General features: G+C 35.3%; 1 protein-coding gene and 1 pseudogene across 1 annotated transcript; both read right to left on the reverse strand.

Moving 5' to 3' along the window:
• Positions 1-7,094: 7,094 nt before the first annotated feature.
• On the reverse strand, positions 7,095-9,764 carry LOC100261705 ((-)-alpha-terpineol synthase). The gene is made up of 7 exons (XM_002266772.4): positions 9,489-9,764; positions 9,140-9,407; positions 8,611-8,986; positions 8,297-8,515; positions 8,049-8,187; positions 7,692-7,940; positions 7,095-7,582 (listed from the first exon to the last, which is right to left on the reverse strand). Exons 1-7 carry the CDS (start codon positions 9,711-9,713, stop codon positions 7,286-7,288), a joined length of 1,773 nt encoding a protein of 590 aa, XP_002266808.1. The 5' UTR covers positions 9,714-9,764; the 3' UTR covers positions 7,095-7,285.
• Positions 9,765-16,828: 7,064 nt separating this feature from the next.
• On the reverse strand, positions 16,829-17,996 carry LOC132254918 ((-)-alpha-terpineol synthase-like; annotated as a pseudogene).

Genomic DNA, 17,996 nt, shown 5'->3' on the forward strand with positions numbered 1-17,996 from the left:
AATAATTTAATATTCAAACAAATTTCTATCCTTTAAAATAGAAAATTATTTTCTATTCTTCAAAATAGAAAATTATTTTCTAGACTCAAAAAAATGTTTGGTAATTTTTTAAATACTTATTCTGGAAATAAGATTTTTTTAAAGAACATATTTTAATTATAATAATCAATCATTTTTTAGGAGACATTTAAAAAAATAATTATATGAGAATAATTAAAAATAAATTACCATAGATAAAAAAATATTTAGAAACATAGAAAACAAGTTTAAAACATTCCTTATTTCTAAACATACTTTTGCTTTAATTTATTTTTTATTTAATTTAACTTTCTTTTTTCCATGAATGTTCACTTTTACTATGCATATATTTGTTTCATTCTTTTAAATCATATTTGAAACTATTTGAATAGTTTTCTATTCTTAAAAGTGGCACTTTCTAAAGAATTTGTTCTAAAAACAAGAAACTTGTTTTGAAAATAAGAATTTTTTTTTCTAAAAACATATTGAAAGTGCTCAGGCACGGATTTAGCAAGAATAAGGAGTTTATTCTATTCACTGCATAATTGAACAGTACATCAATAGCTATATATATATATTACAGCATCTAACCATCTAACTAATCTAACCACTTTCTAACTCAGCATAACAGCATCTGTTAGAGAAGACTCAGCATAACCGCATCTGTTATGGAAGAGAAGAATCAGCTGCTATCATGGGTGTTTGTCTATCATCCCCCCGCAAGCTGACAGGTCTTGGGACAACAGAGAGACGAGTACGAGCAGCTGAGAACTGACAGTTTGGAACATGCTTAGTAAAGACATCTGCCAACTGGTCGGTAGAAGGAACATATTGAATCAAAAGCTCTTTGTGGAGGACCTTATCACGAACAAAGTGAAGATCAATCTCTATGTGCTTCGAGCGGGCATGGAAGACAGAGTTAGCTGCAAGAGCAGTAGCACTGATATTATCACACCAGATCAGAGGAGTGTCCTGTTGAGGAATGCATAATTCTTTGAGCAGAAACTGAACCCAAGAGACCTCAGCGGCGAGAAGAGCAAGTGCCCGATACTCCGATTCTGCACTACTACGAGAGACAACACGTTGCTTGGTGGAGGACCATGAGATGAGATTGGTGCCAAAAAAAAGACAAAAGCCACTGGTGCTTCTTCTATCATCAGGACATGATGCCCAATCTGCATCGGTATATCCTTGAAGAGACAAAGATGGTGAGGCATGGATAGAAATACCATGAGTAGCAGTACCTTTGAGATAGCGGAGTATACGCTTAGCAGCTTGCAAATGAGAAGTGGTAGGACGAGCCATGTATTGACAAGCTCGATTCACTGCAAACGAGATTTCTGGTCGTGTGAGAGTGATGTATTGAAGAGCACCCACAAGACTACGGTAGTGAGTAGCATCAAGAACGGATAAAGGTTCTCCATCTGCTGCTGATAACAATTTTCCTAAGGCACCAGGTGTGCTAGCAGATTTGGCCTCATGAAGATTAGCACGCTCAAGTAGCTGATGTATGTAGCGTTGTTGATTGAGATGAAGAGCATGAGAATGCGGAGTGACTTCAATGCCAAGAAAGTAGCTAATATCCCCAAGGTCCCGAAGAGCAAAATGAGAGCTAAGTTGAGAAATGATTTGATGGACCCGTGATGGATTGCTGCCAGTAATGAGAATATCATCCACATAGATTAATAGGATGACAATATCAGATGCAGAGTGGAAATAAAACAAAGATGCATCAGCCCTTGAGCATTGGAATCCAATCTGTAAGAGAAAGGAGCTGAGCTTGTGGAACCAGGCTCGAGGCGCTTGTTTAAGGCCATAGAGAGCCTTCTGTAAACGACAAACATGAGTGGGGCAAGAGCTATCTTCAAAGCCTGGAGGTTGCATCATAAACACCTGTTCTTGAAGATCCCCATTTAAAAAAGCATTGTGGACATCTAGTTGTTTAATAGGCCAGTTGGAAGAGACCACAATAGAGAGAACAAGCCTGATAGTGCAAGGCTTCACGACTGGACTGAATGTCTCAAAAAAATCGATGCCATAGGTTTGATGAAAACCTTGGGCAACCAGCTGAGCTTTGTACCTGTCAATGCTGCCATTAGGTTTATGTTTGAGTTTGAAGACCCATTTACACCCAATAATTTTGGCATTAGACGGAGGTGGCACCAGAGACCAAGTTTGATTCTTCAATAGAGCCTGATATTCTTGTTCCATAGCAAGCTTCCAGTTGGGGTCTTGAAGAGCCTGCTTAACAGTACGTGGCTCAATTGTGAGTGAGGTAAGATAGGTCTTCTTTTTGCATATACCAGATTTGGATCTAGTAATCATAGGATGGCCAGGAATTGGAGCTGTTGAATCCTGGAGTGAAGTAGTAGGAGTTTCAGCTGTTTCATCCACAAATGGCACCTGAATGAGTGGGGGTAAAGACAAAGAGCTGGCTGAAGGTGATGTGGGGGCAGGTTCGGATGGGGTAGCTAGAGGAGAGCTGGTTGTGGGTGGAAAGAGAATAGGAGATGGAGGAAGAGGAAATGCTGGAGTAACAGGAATGTGATATGACTGTTGGGAGGGAGGGCTCAATGCCTGAAATGGAAATGAAGTCTCTACAAATACTACATGCCTAGAGATATACACTCTGTTAGTTGTAGGATTGAGGCAAAGATAACCCTTGTGAGATGGTGCATGACCAAGAAAGATACATGGTGTGGACCGTGGCTGAAATTTGTTGGAGTTGAGATGTTTGAGGTGTGGATAACAAAGGCAACCAAAGACTTTGAAATGGAAATAATCAGGTGGGTGTTTATAAAGAAGAGAAAATGGGGAGCTGTAATTGAGTAAAGGAGAAGGCATGCAATTGATAAGGGTAACTGCTGTGGTGAAAGCATAAGGCCAAAATTTGGATGGAAGGGTAGCTGTGTAAAGAAGAGTGAGCCCGGTTTCTACAACATGGCGCATTTTGCGTTCTACTCGGCCATTTTGTTCAGGTGTATAAGGGCAGGAAAATCTATGGAGTATACCATGAAGAGATAAAAATTTGGTAAGGGCAATGAACTCTCCACCATGATCTGTTTGAAGGCATTTAATGGTCGTTTGAAATTGGTTTTCAACAAGAGTTTTAAATTGGACAAAAGTGGAGTGAACCTGATCCTTGGTGGGGAGCAAATAGAACCATACAAACCTAGAGTAATCATCCATGAGCAACAGAAAATACCGGGCACCTGTGGAGGAAGGAACAGGTGCTGGTCCCCACAAGTCTGCATGGATGAGTTCAAGAGGAGAGGAGGCCCGGGAAGTGGACAAAGAAAAAGGAACTTTGTGACTTTTGGCACAACAACAAGCATTGCAAACATCAACTATTTTATTTGAGTTATGTGAAATATTACATGTATGAAAAATTTTCTGAAGTATTACAGCAGAAGAATGGCCAAATCGTTGATACCACAGCATAGTAGTGGGCTGAGTTTTTGTGAGAAATACTTGATGTTTAGGACTGGCAGTAGGTGAACTGATAGATGAGGTAGGAAACTTGTAGAGTCCACGTTCAAGTTGGCCTTGGAGGAGAGTCACTTTGGTGTCCTTGTCCTTGACAAAAAATGAAGAAGGATGAAATTCCAGAATGGTATTATTGTCAGTACAAAATTTTGACACACTAATGAGATTTGAAGTGAGTTGTGGAACATGGAGCACATTATGTAAGACAAAGGGTTTGGCAGAAGTGTGGAGAAAGGAATGACCAACTTGGGTTATGGGTAGAGACTTACCATTGCCAACCATTACAGAGTCAGTACCATTGTAGGCAGTACCATTGTGGATATTAGCAGCCGTGTGGGAGAGATGGTGGGTGGCGCCTAAATCCAAAAACCAAGAGTCCATTGATGCTGGGGAAGGTGCTGCCATCATAGCTTGAGCAGGAGGAGTGGGACCAATTTGAGAGGTTGATGAGGCTGGTGCACGTGGCCCTTGATAATTCACATCAAATCTATGATAACAAGAGAGGACCATGTGCCCAAACTTGCCACATAACTGACACTGTGGTCGGTTATTTGTCCGGGATCGATTATTGTTGAATCGGTTAGGGCGATATCCTTGAAGATATTGTTGTCGTGAATCTGGAAGAGTGTCAGGTCGTATGGTTGGCATGAACGACTGAGGTGGTTTCCCTTGAGAGGGTTTGTTGGACTGTGACCTTCGTGGTCTGTTATGAGTTGCAAAATTGGCAATGAGGAGGTTTTCTTCAGTAGCCGTGGTTTGAAGATGCAGCCTCTGTTCATGAGTCAAAAGGATGTTATGTACTGCATGAAGCTGAATGTCATCATCTCTAGCAGTGAGAGAAGCCACGATGGGGTTGTATTCAGCCCCTAGTCCACTCAGTAATTGAAGGATTTGATCCTTTTCTGGCACTGGTTCTCCAATAGCTGCCAGACTATCAAAGATGTGTTTGAGTTTTTGGATGTATTCCATCATGGTGAGAGAGCCTTTTTTGGTTGTTTGAAAAGCAAGTCTCAACTGCATTGTTCTTGCTTTGGTGGAAGCAGAAAAGCTTCGTTGGAGGGTTGTCCATGCTTCATGGGATGTTTGTAGCCCAACAATTTGACCCATAACATCTGGGGTGAGAGAGGAGTAGATCCAACTCAGGATCATACGGTCATATCTCCTCCAAACCAGAAAATCTGGGTTCACTTCACCGGTGGATATTGTTTTTGGAGGACATGGTCTCAGACCTTCAATATGGTCCTCAAATCCATTGGCATATATCACATTTTCCATTTGTGTATGCCAAAGGATATGATTATCTCTATCTAGTTTGATAGGAAGAGGATGATTCAGCATGCTCATGTTCAGGGTAGGGGTTACCTGAGAAGAGACAATCTCCGGCATGGTCTGTGTTGATGAAGCCATCGGAGTAGGTACAATATGTTCTTGAAGTGAATAAGCAAAGATCAGAAGAAAGTTGCAGCAGAAAGTGTTGCTGGAGATTTCTTAATTTTCTTGCTGGGAGAGAAATCAGAGAGAAAAAAAAAATTCAGGAGCCTGTGGCTCTGATACCATGAAAGTGCTCAGGCACTGATTTAGCAAGAATAAGGAGTTTATTCTATTCACTGCATAATTGAACAGTACATCAATAGCTATATATATATATTACAGCATCTAACCATCTAACTAATCTAACCACTTTCTAACTCAGCATAACAGCATCTGTTAGAGAAGACTCAGCATAACCGCATCTGTTATGGAAGAGAAGAATCAGCTGCTATCATGGGTGTTTGTCTATCACATATTTTAATTAAGTTGTTTTCAAGGAGATATTTTAAAAAATAATTATATAAATATAGAAATATTTAAAAATAAAAAAATAAAGCTAAAAACATTTCTGATTTTCAAACATGTCTTTATTTTAAAAATACGGAAAAACTACTTTTGAAAACTTTTGTAAACATACCTTTTAAAAAATTTACATTCATACATATGATGTCCTTTATATTAGTCATTTTCTGAATATTTTATTCTATGAAGAGATTGTTATGACCCCATCAATACAATATGCTTTGAGACTCTTATTGCAAGGCCGACAAGCTGGGTATACTTTGTACAATCTCACGAAAATTCAGCTTGGAAAAAATCTTACTAGCATTATTGCAAATTTGACATAATACTACTTCTTAATCTTACAGCAAACTTGGGAGCACATGGCCACAAATTCTATATATAGCTGCTGGCAATGTGATCCAGCTTGTCCCACTCCAATGGCTCTTTTGACGCTTTCTTCAAACCTTTTTTTCACTTTTACAAGACTGCAACCTACAAGCCGCTTCTGCCGTGGAAAATCGCAGGGTGTTCGCATTTCTGGTCCAGTCCAATGCACGGGTGGGGCTAAAACTAGTAGCCAAACAGCTGTGATTGTGAGGCGAACTGCAAACTTCCAACCTTCAATTTGGGATTATGATTATATCCAGTCACTAACGAGTGATTATGTGGTAGGTGTTAGCTTTTAGTACTATTGTTCATTAATGGACTCAACTTGATTTTTTGAGGGATATAGTGTCTTATATGCAGGGACAAACGTACACAAGACAATTGGAGAAGCTTAAGGGAGATGTAAAGATGATGCTTGGCGAAGCCGAGAAACTTTTGCATCAACTGGAGCTAATTGATACCTTGCAAAGGCTTGGAATACACTATCACTTTGGGGAAGAAATAAGGAGGATATTGCATGGCATATACAACAACTACAATAGGAATGAAGATTTTCTAGCATCTTTTTAGGAACCTTTCTCACCAAACTAAATAGGAAAAATATTAATAAATCTGAGAGAATAATTGTGACAGATGAGAGAATGCAGATCAGAATTACAAATCCATTCCATTTATTAAAAATATAAATGGGAATAAAAATTTTATTTTCATGTAAATCAAAGCTTATCCTTATTAATTTTGATTCTTAGTTGTTTTTGTTGGAGTAATAGCATTGAAAGAAGGATAAAAACAATTACCTAAAGAAAGATAAATAATTAATTAAAAAGAATTTAAAGTTTTATTGTCTTTCATCACTCTTTTCTAAATATTATACAATATTTTATTTATAAATACTCATGGCTAACTATAGGCGCAAATTTATGAAATCCTACAGAAAATAAATAAAATAAAATAAAACAACAAAAAAAAATGCCAATAAAATTATTTGTATTAGAATAATGCGAGGTACAGTTCTCCATGCTCTTTATGAATACTATTTTTCTATAATTTGATTGTCCAGATCATAATCCAGATGACGATGATGTGCATATTTCCTTGGGATCGAAGTTTAATATTAACGGTCTTGTATGGCTTATTTCCGGTGACTTTGTTGACTTTTTTATGATGATTGAGAGCACATCTATACATTGCGTGTTCCATGAATTTGTCATCATCAAGTGATTTATTATTTGATGATTACATAATCTTGGAAGACTCAATCTAGCCCCAAAACTAAAGAGATCCATTTTCACATGAACTCTAAAATGGTTCTCTGCTAGAAGTACAATAGGACAAAGTAACCATGGTGACAAATTTAGAAAAAAAAACACAATATGGTAACCAAAGAGTCAATGAAACAAATGACTGAATGGAACAAATCAGTCACTTTAGATGATTAAGAAAAAGCTAGGAAATGATGATTCAGTTCCTTTTTTATTTTGCTCTTTTGGTATAATTTTATATTTGCCACGGTTAGGACCTAACCATCTGATACAATTGAATAAAAGCAACTATCAAACCAGAAATCTTTGACAACTTTCTAGACCAGGGGAATGGGCTCAATTAGTAACGATAATACACGATCCTTGGTTTCTCGATCTTGAACACCATGCCCATCTCCATACTGGTACATGCATTGGGCCATCCTAGCGAGGTTTATTGCAATTCCGATAAAAGTCTGGGAGAAGGGAGATTCCATAACTCGATCTTCATTCATCTTCTTCCATGTCTCCCCAATCAAGCATTTTATGTGTTCTCGAGCGTCTTCTTCAGAAGCACCAGTTTCATGCATGTAACATTGTATGGATTTAGGAACATCTCCTCGTTTTAGTTCATCCTGAGGCAATGAATAAAAGAACCGTTATAATTTGTTGTTCAGTCTTGAAATCAAAGCAATCTTTACCGTACATGTTAATCAAAATGAGAAAGAGAGGAAAAATGCATACCGATGAAGTTCCAAGATCATCTGAAAGGCGTAAAATGATTGATGACCAGCGGATTATATTGCAATATTGCTCCACGCATTCCAAAGCGTCCTCGGTTATTGGATTTGTAACAAAAAAGAACGCATGAACTAGTATTGTTGGTGCTGATATTGAAATCCATGCATTACTAAGGTACTCTTGCAGGGTTGGTGTATATCGGGCGTGGTACCACTTCGCCTCCAGTAAGTAAGACTTACATAAATCTGCCCACTGAAGGATTAAGAATTGTAAAATGAGTCCATAATAAACAGAAGACAGAAAATTTCATGAAATTTAATTCAAAGAGTACTGACACGAGTTTGGAATCCAAAACATTACCGCTTTTCTAAGATATGCGATGATGTGGGAACCTTGCTCCTTAAGAAGGTCATAAGCCATTTCATTGGTCGAGTTGTAGAGAGCAAGGAAACATATCTTCATATATTCTGGAAGTTGATCCATTGCATTGATATCCCATCTGAACATATATGAAAACAAAATATTTGAGGTTTTATTATGCGGGTATGTTGGAGTTAACATGCATATATCTGAAGTATACAACATAGAGGAGATCCACTGCCACCAACCTGTCAACAGCATCTGTAAAGAGTTCAAGTTCCTCCAATGTTCCATAAACGTCATAAACATCATCTATTGTTGTTATCAGTGCATTTACTTTCGTCAACATTCTCCTACAATATCCAAACTGAGGCTCAAATATCACCCCCACAGTCCACAAGAAATTCTCCATCAACCTGTCCCTCGCAAAGCTCAGCTTTTCTCCAAGACGTGTGCTTCTCCACCACCTATAAAAATATAATGTCCACAGTATTAGAATATGATAAGTTGTAGTTGGTTATGTCTGAAATAATATAATGTGAATATGCACATTTGCTCTTACCTGGACGCATACTTCAGATCCTCTTGGTGCTTCGCTTGCACCATATTATAATCTAACTTTGCAAACTCAAGCAAGATGGGGTTCATGTCCTGTCTTCTCTCATATGCATCTATGAACCACCTTGCCTCTAACCTTAGCATTCTCCAATGCAGTGGAAGCTCCAAAGCATGACTCACTAGTATGGCAAGATTTTCATCTATATTTTGCCGCAGACATCCTTCAAGATGTTTTTTTGTGAAATCCCTAGCTTCTTCCAAGATACTTTCACCTTCTATGGAAAGGTAGGAAGCTTCATACAAACACAGAATTCCCTGAATATCTTCAGAAAGGCATGCCTTAAAGCCCCCCATCTCATCCTTGAAACTACTAAAAACATCTGCAATAAAAAATGCTCATTTTTTAGCAGTTATAGAGACAAAGTCAAATAAAGACGTTTACTGCTAGCAAAGAATTAGTTAAGATCTCTAAAATGCCTTAGGATGCAGTACTTCATCTTTCTGTACCAAAAATGAAGATATTACTGATATACCTTGAGGAATGCTATACCCATTTTGTCTTAGAATTCTAAATTCAAGAGCTGTGGCATGCAAATTCTCTTTCTTCCACTTGTCATCAATGTTATGATTGCAGTATATGCTGTTCAACAGTCTCTTGATTTCATCTTCGAACTGGTAAGATATTCCAAGTCTTTGCAAGAGATCGATCAGCTCAAGTTGATCCAAAGGCTTCTCCACCTTTCCCAGCATCATTTTCACCTCCCTCTTTAGTTGGTCGAATCTTCCTATGCATGTTTCTCCCTGCACATATAACAACACATTGATATGCAACATCAAGCTAAAAAACGACTACAAACATTGCTAAGAATAATGAATAGCTACCGTATAATCACTTCTTAGTGACTGGACATAGTCGTAGTCCCAAATGGGAGCTTGGTAATTTGCAGTTCGCCGTACAGTGGTTTCATAAGAAGGTCTATTGACAACCACGCATTGTACCGGATGAGCAGGCTTGCCACTAATGGATTTTCCCATCCAAAAATCCCTTCTAGGTGGCAGTAAGCTATAACTTAGAATAGAGGTTGAAGAAAGCATGAAAAGAGCCATTGAGAAGAACTTAGCGAGAGCAAGCTGTAGATGATTGTTTGGGTTGTACTGGGTTCCACATTGACATCAAACTTCACCCTTTATATAGAACATGATATAAGCAAGAGGCGTGCACAAGGTCAGTTGTTGAGCCTTGCCACCAAATTCACATGTATAATGTGTGTTTATCGTTTATTTATTTTTTATGCTGTATTGTATATTCAAATATGGGGTGGTTGTTAGGATCTTTCTATTTATCCTAAAAGTCGCAATCTCTGCCGATCACCAACCTTTGTTTATATATTAATTTGTCTTTATTTCAGTGGAGCTCTCGGGAGGCGTCCATAGATTGATTTATAAAATGACATGTGTAATAAGTGGGACTAAACTAGATTCGGTGATGAGATCTTGTCAAGAATTAAAATATCAAATATTACAAAAACATGTCGGGAGTTGAATTTATGAAAATATCAGAAAAAATTTTAGAGAAAAAAATATTAATATGATAAAAAAAGGTATTGGAAGCCTAGATGAGTTGAACCAGTCCAATCCAACAAATTATTTTTAAAATATTTAAATCTTTATACTGTCTAGATTCTCAACAAAAATGTCAAAAAACATGTCTACATTCTGTAATGAGATCTTATCAAGAATTAAAATATCAAATATTACATAAAATATCAAATATTACAAAAACATGTCCGTGGTTGAATTTACGAAAATGTCAAAAAAAAAAATTAGAGAAAAAAATATTAGTAAAATAAAATTGATCAAAAATGCATTTGTTCGAGTTTGGATGCTCAGATGAGTTGACCTAGTCCAATCCAACAAAAATTGAGAATTGAGGGAGTTAAAACCATATGGAAACTCCCATTATGTAATCATAAAAAAGAAAAAGAAAAAAACACGTTCTCTCTCTCACTCTCTTTCTCTCTCTTTAAGAAAAGCATAAAAAAAACATGTTTCTATAATAAGTTATTTCTCTTGAATTTATTTGAGAATGAAAGTTAAGACATTTGTGTTGTAGAAATAGAGTGATTATTAATTTATGTAATTTCATTTATGACTTGGGATAGAGAATTCGATAATGAAACAATCAATCTAAATTTTGGGCATTTCAAAAGGCAATCCGAAGCCTTATTTCCATCCGTAGTAACAAAAAAAAAAAAAAAAGCCTTTAATAACTAGAAAACAAATAACAATACACTTAATTAAATTATTTTATTAAATAATTATATACATATATATATATATATATATATATATATGATGAAATTTATAGTATTTCATGAAAATATTTAAAACTTGATTTTATTTGTATAAAAAAGACAAAACAAATCATTGAGAATATTACAAGAATGACTTCCTATTTTTAATTACCAGTCAAATAAAATAATTCAAATTTATTAATTCATTAAAATTATATTTCAATATTTAATTTTTATATGAAAATACATAAAATCAGTATATATAAAATATTTAGAATATATTTCATAAGAGTAGCTTTGTCAAGTAGAAATGGGTCATACTACTGTAGATTTTTAATTCAGGATCTATATTTATTTGCACTTGTGATGTATATATTATTGATTGAAAGGACCAATGCAAAATGAACTCATGCATCCCTAGAATATCTCTTTTGACAAATATATTGCTAATTCGATTTTATAGATATATCGGGATATATTGAGGAATAACGTGGATATTTTAACATAAAATATTCATAGGGTAAAAATTAATCAAAACTCATGAGAATATTGAGAAAAACTCTAAAAATGATTGTAGACCCCCATTAGGCGAAGGTTTTTGTTATTTTATTCTTCTGACCACCCCAAGAATTAAGCTGCATGAGGCGGCCAGATGGGACAGAAAAGCAAGTAGAGAGACTTGCCAAGGAAGATAGAAACAGGGGGAAGGACGGGAGTTTTTTTTTTGTGGGGGGGAGACAGGTCTTCTCGTTGCTGTAGAGAGGGGGGAACCAGAGCTGAGTATTTTTCTGGGGAGAGAATAGTGAGCGGCATCCCAAGACACCGAGTCGAGAGGAGGTTTTCAGGTGCGGTTATTGCAGTTTTCCCGTATGTTTTCATTTTTGACATCTCTTATATCTCATTCTCCGTGATTTCCGCTCTGTTTCATTTTGATATCTCTTATATCCCATTCTCTGTGATTTTCTGCTCTGCTTGTTGGGTTGCTATACTTTAAGGTTTTTTTAGTTTAATATTTGAAGAACTGGCTGTTTTTTTTTTAATATCCTAGCCCAGCACTCTTGCCAAATGTGCAGGGTATTCCCCCACATGCATGCATGCATGGCTATTTTAAACCTTCAAATCTCACCACCCTCTCAAGAATCTATGCAAACCCGTCACCATGCCATTAAACCCATTGCCTTCCATCATCTCCATGCGTTCATGGCTATCATGGACACTGCGGCCATGGCGGAGGACCTCACAGCCACCATGCACACAACGGAAAGTGGCCTCATGGACGCGACATCTGTTATGGTGAGGGACGTCATGGACTTGGGGGAGTAGCTCTCGGCGGCGCCGGTGGTGGCAGTTGTGGTCATCCAGGTCTTGGAGGGGCACGACAAGGGACACACCGGCGGGGTAAAAAAAATGCAAATGGGGGGAAGGGCAGTGCATTCACGAAGATGGGTGTTAGTTGGGCCTAAGTTGGATGGTGCAGCTCAAGCCCATGAGTAACCTTTAAGAGCCTCTTTTCATTTTAGGCCCAGCCCGATGGTGAAATTTCATTGACTTTTGGGCTTGTTTATGCACTTGGGCTTGGCCACTTTGGCATGCAATGGTCAGCCTTTAAGAGCCCCTTTCCATTTTGGGCCCAGCCCAATAGTGTAATCTCAATGCCCTTAGGCCTGTTTACGCACCTGTGCATGGCCCCTTATCCCACATGACAAATTTAAAAGTCTCAAAATTTCAGTTTTCAGATAATTAATCATTGTTATTTTATTTACTTAAATATTTGTTTATTTAAAAATTCAACCTTCAAATAATGCTTCAAAATTTCGATCTTTAAAATTCAATTCCAATTTCCGAAAATTCTCATACTCACTTTAATTTATTTAATCACTAATATTTTATTTATTTATTTTAAGATTCTATTTTAAACAATTCTTTAAAATTCCCGACTTTCAAATTTAATTTCTAATTCCAAAATTCCAATATTCACATTAATCTATTTAATTATTATTATTTTGATTATTTATTCTAAAATTCCATTTTAAACAATTCGTTAAAATTTCTGATTTTCGAATTAAATTCATAATCCCAAAAATTCTCATATTCTCATTAATTTATTTAATCATTAGTATTTTATCTCCATTTTAAATCAATTCTTTAAAACTTCAGATTTACAAATTAAATTCCTAATCCTGAAAATTCTCATATTCACATTAAGTTAATCACTAATAGTTTATTTATTCATTCTAAAATTCTATTTCAAACATTTCTTTAAAATTTCCGACTTCCGAATTTAATTTCCAATTTCAAAAAAATTCCAATATTCCCATTTATTCAATCATTATTTTCGTCCTTATATTATTATTCCATTTATTTATTTATTTATTTTAAAATTCGATTTTTAAACAGTTTTTTCAAAGTTCCAATTTCTGAACTTAATTTCCGATTTCCAAAATTCTAATTTCTTTCAAATTTAATATCCAAAATTTCAAATCTTAAATCTAATTCTCAAGACTCCAATCTTCAAATAATTTTCGAGACTCCAATTTTCAAATGAATTTCAAAAATCAAATTTTCCCCTTGAACTGTTTTATTTCCACTCGGGTTCTCAAATAAACCTTCTATTCTTCTTGGTTTTTATATAAGCATTAATGTGATTCTCGCAATTCCAAGATAATGGAATTTGTGAGACTAATTCATGCAAAAATAAATCGGGCTTTGGTGGGGGCCTAACATATGTGATTTCCTTATGATTGATTGATTGTTTGTTTGATTTAATTGTCATGCATGATCGATTTTATTTTGCTCTATTACATGCTTGAAATTATTCCTTAATTGTGCGCTAACCTCATTTCTTGATAGCGCTTTATGGATCACTGCCCAGGTACGCATCCACACCCGCTCGGGTCATTTTCTGTATGCATGTTTAGATTCCCATGTGTGCATGATCATTCAGGATATTAATTGATTTACTCATTAATTGCCACGTCAGTTTCATTTTATTAGTAGAGACCCGACTTTAGGGACTTAGAGGGGTGCTATGGTCTTTACCGTACCTTCCCAATAAGTAACCTGACCCCCGAGCCCAATCCGATTTTTCGTAGACCACCTTTTCCATATAAGGAGTCATACTTAGGGTTTTTCTTTCTTATTTTGTTTGCCTTTTTAAAAATAAAACAAAAATAAGTGGCGATTCCAAGTCATTTTTTTCTTAATCAATAAAATCATTTTTCAAAATAAAAATCGAGCTCGCCATCGAGTGGGAAACGCATGAGTCGAAATGCGGGGTCCACAATGATATAATAAGTTATATCAAATATTATTTAATAATAATATCGTGACATTTAATTATAATATGTTTAGTTTTAAAATATATTTAATATTAAAGCTATGATCTATTTAATTTAATTGTAATTAATGATATAAAATAAATATTGATATATGTATAATTTTTTTAATATTTAATTAATATGTTAATGATAAAAAAAATCTATGAAGAAAATTATTATAATAATTTTTATATTTTTGTTAATCAATTAAATGAAAAATGTTCATTTAATTATAAAATAGTTATAATTAATTTATTGATTAAAATATATTTTTAATATTTTGTTTTTATGATGACTTATGGTCTAGTATTCATCTAAGGCCAAACTTTTGTCTTGATTGCAATCCCGAAATATTGGCGAAAACTCGGCAAATGAAACTTTGCTATTGATTGCATATGGAATGCTGTTCCAAAAGCTGCCGAATACCATATTGAAAAAGATGCCCCATGCTGTACATGTGTTTTTTGCACCCAATACTTTATTGAGTCATTGAACGTGATCATAATCTGGGCCCAGTCATGATTCACTCTGACCTTGTGTTATTCCTATCGCTATCTTAAGGTGAGAAAAGAAAACTTGTTTTAATAATGATGCTTAATTAATTTGAGTGTGATGTGGGAGGATCATATCATTTCAGTGTTTATCAAAGATAAAGGTGATTTTAAGTAGCTTTATTGATATTATTGAATCAATTAAATTACCAATTGTGTGATTAGAAAGAATCATAAACCATAGGAGAAACAATATCTGGGGTTCTTATTATGATTACTTGAAAAATAAATATAATACGAATAGAATTGAAATAGGTTTATAATCAAAGAAAATAAAGAGGAAAATATTAATTCATCTATACTCCTAAATAATAATAATAATAATTCTAATATAGAAAACAAATAATTATATAATTGTAAAACAAAAAAACGCATTTTTCAAAATGATAATGAGTGAAGTGTCAATCAATTTTAATATATTTGATCTTTTCATAAAGACAAAGTTGTGTATAATAATCAAAATAACACTTTTGTCATCACATTACATATGAGTGAAGCAAAAAAGAGAAATACTCATATTAGCCGACTGACATAGGAGTGAGATAAGAAAAAGAAATACCCACCTCAAGTGGTTGACATAAAAGTGTGACAAGAAAGAGAAACACTCATATAAACAAATAAACAATGTAACCAAACTGCTTCATTGGTGGTAGACATCATATTATGATACTTAGCTTGTATGGAAGATCAAGAAATGATAGTCAATTTCTTGCTCTTCTAAGAAATAAGAGAATCACCCTAAAATATATAAAATTTAGTGATAGACTTGCAATCTTTGGGATCACTAGCCTAGTTAGCATCAACATATGCATGCAATTCTAAAGAGGAAGTGGACAAAAGTAAAAGATTTTTAAATAAAACACCTCGGAGATACTGTTGAATAAGAAGAACAACAACCCAAGGAATTGTAGTAAGAGAAGCAATTTGACTAATAATGTTAACAACATAAGCGATGTTCAGATATGTAATAGTAAGATAGACTAAGTTGCCAACAATAGTACAATATAAAGTAAGACTTGACAAAGGGTCAGTTACCATTAAAAGAAGAATATTGAACATTAACCTTCAGAGGAGTATCAATAGTCTTAGTATTAGTAAGTCAAGCATGATCAAGAATATAGACTATATACTTAGATTGTGAGATAAGATAACCTTTCAAAAAAGAAGCTACCCCAATATCCAAAAAGTATCGTAAAGAATGCAAATCCTTCATTTAAAAAATTAATAATTAGCCTAATCTAGAAACTTTGTTCACTACTCCTGTGCAACCTTGCAAATTATCAAAGCGCCCTTATACATAAGAGTGAACCTAGAGTCAATTCAACCCTTATAAACCATGTCATCATGGTATATGAGCTTAGAGGAGGAACCATTGGGACCCATAGAATTCTGAGGGAATATTGACTTGCTCAAAATTCAATTTTAAAATTAATTCAATATTTCACTAAAAAAAATCAACTGCACTTTATTATCCTATGTAAATAAAAACGATACGAAGTTTAGGTTTGTAACTTACTATCCGCTATATGCAAACTCTTCATGAATTGATATTCATAATTTAACAAGGGAGTGTTATCACCTATCAAGATTACCTCTCCAATCCTTGAGTTACAAATCTCACTTATTTTGTGATAAAATGACATACTCTAGTTCATAAAGAGCATATGTCAAATTCACTTAAGGAATTATTACAACGCCACAAATTTCATGATCACATGTCCTTTGGATTACCTAAGAGGACATATTATCTCAATCTCATGAGATATCATGTTACCTCTATTGAGAATACATGTTGCCACTAGCCTCCATTAATAATGAGGGGATATTGACCACTTTAAGATTTCATTCATAGGTTACAGCCTTCTATTGATTTTGGCATAGACTTGATATCCTCTTAGAGTTGAGAATCCATACAGTATAGTTGTTAGCAACTTAGATCTAAGCAACGGAAGTAATACTAATTTAAAAAAAAATGACCTTTTAAGATTAAAGTATTAGGATACGATAAGTTGTATTTGGCTGTATCTGAAATAATATAATGTGAATATGCACATTTGCTCTTACCTGGAAGCATACTTTAGATCCTCCTGGTGCTTTGCTTGCACCATATTGTAATCTAATTTTGCAAACTCAAGCAAGATGGGGTTCATGTCCTGTGTTCTCTCAAATGCATCTATGAACCACCTTGCCTCTAACCTTAGCATTCTCCAATGCAGTGGAAGCTCCAAAGCATTGCTCACCAGTATGGCAAGATTTTCGTCTATATTTTGCTGTAGACATGCTTCAAGATGTTTTTTTGTGAAGCCCCTAGCTTCTTCTAAGGTACTTTCACATTCTATGGAAAGGTAGGAAGCTTCATACAAACACAGAATTCCCTGGATATCTTCAGAAAGGCAAGCCTTAAAGCCCCCATCTCATCCTTGAAACTACTAAATACATCTGCAATAAAAAATGCTCATTTTTTAGCTGTTATAGAGACAAAGTCAAATAAAGACCTTTACTGCTAGCAAAGAATTAGTTAAGATCTCTAAAATGCCTTAGGCTGCAGTACTTCATCTTTCTGTACCAAAAATGAAGAAATTACTGATACACCTTGAGGAATGCAATACCCATGTTGTCTTAGAATTCTAAATTCAAGAGCTGTAGCATGTAAATTCTCTTTCTTCCACTCATCATCCATGTTATAATTGCAGTATATGCTGTTCAACAGTCTCTTGATTTCATCCTCGAACTGGTAAGATATTCCAAGTCTTTGCGAGAGATCGATCAGCTCAAGTTGATCCAAAGGCTTCTCCACCTTTCCCAGCATCATTTTCACCTCCCTCGTTAGTGTATCAAATCTTCCTATGCATGTTTTTCCCTGCACATATAACAATATATTCATATGCAACATCAAGCTAAAAAACGATTATAAACACATTGCTAAGAATAATGAATAGCTACCCTATAATCACTTCTTAGTGACTGGACATAGTCGTAGTCCCAAATGGGGGCTTGATAATTTGCAGTTCGCCCAATAGCAGTTTCATAAGAAGCTCTGTTGACAACTATGCTTTGTACCGGATGAGCAGCCTTGCCACTAAAGGATTTTCGCAGCCAAAAATCCCTTCTAGGTGGCAGTATAGCATTCCTGAGAACAGGGGGTTTAAGAAAGCGTGAAAAGAGCCATTGAGGAGAACTTAGCAAGAGCGAGCTGTAGATGATTGTTTGGGTTGTACTGGATTCCAT

This window comes from Vitis vinifera, chromosome 13, assembly GCF_030704535.1.
Source record: "Vitis vinifera cultivar Pinot Noir 40024 chromosome 13, ASM3070453v1".
In the NCBI taxonomy this organism is placed as follows: Eukaryota; Viridiplantae; Streptophyta; class Magnoliopsida; order Vitales; family Vitaceae; genus Vitis; species Vitis vinifera.

Coding starts and splice junctions, on each gene's coding strand:
- LOC100261705 (XM_002266772.4), bottom strand. CDS start 9,713: ATGGCTCTTTTCATGCTTTCTTCAACCTCTATTCTAAGTTATAGCTTA. Junction 9,408..9,488: donor CACTAAGAAGTGATTATACG/GTAGCTATTCAT, acceptor TTATATGTGCAG/GGAGAAACATGCATAGGAAG. Junction 8,188..8,296: donor TTTACAGATGCTGTTGACAG/GTTGGTGGCAGT, acceptor ATATATGTTCAG/ATGGGATATCAATGCAATGG.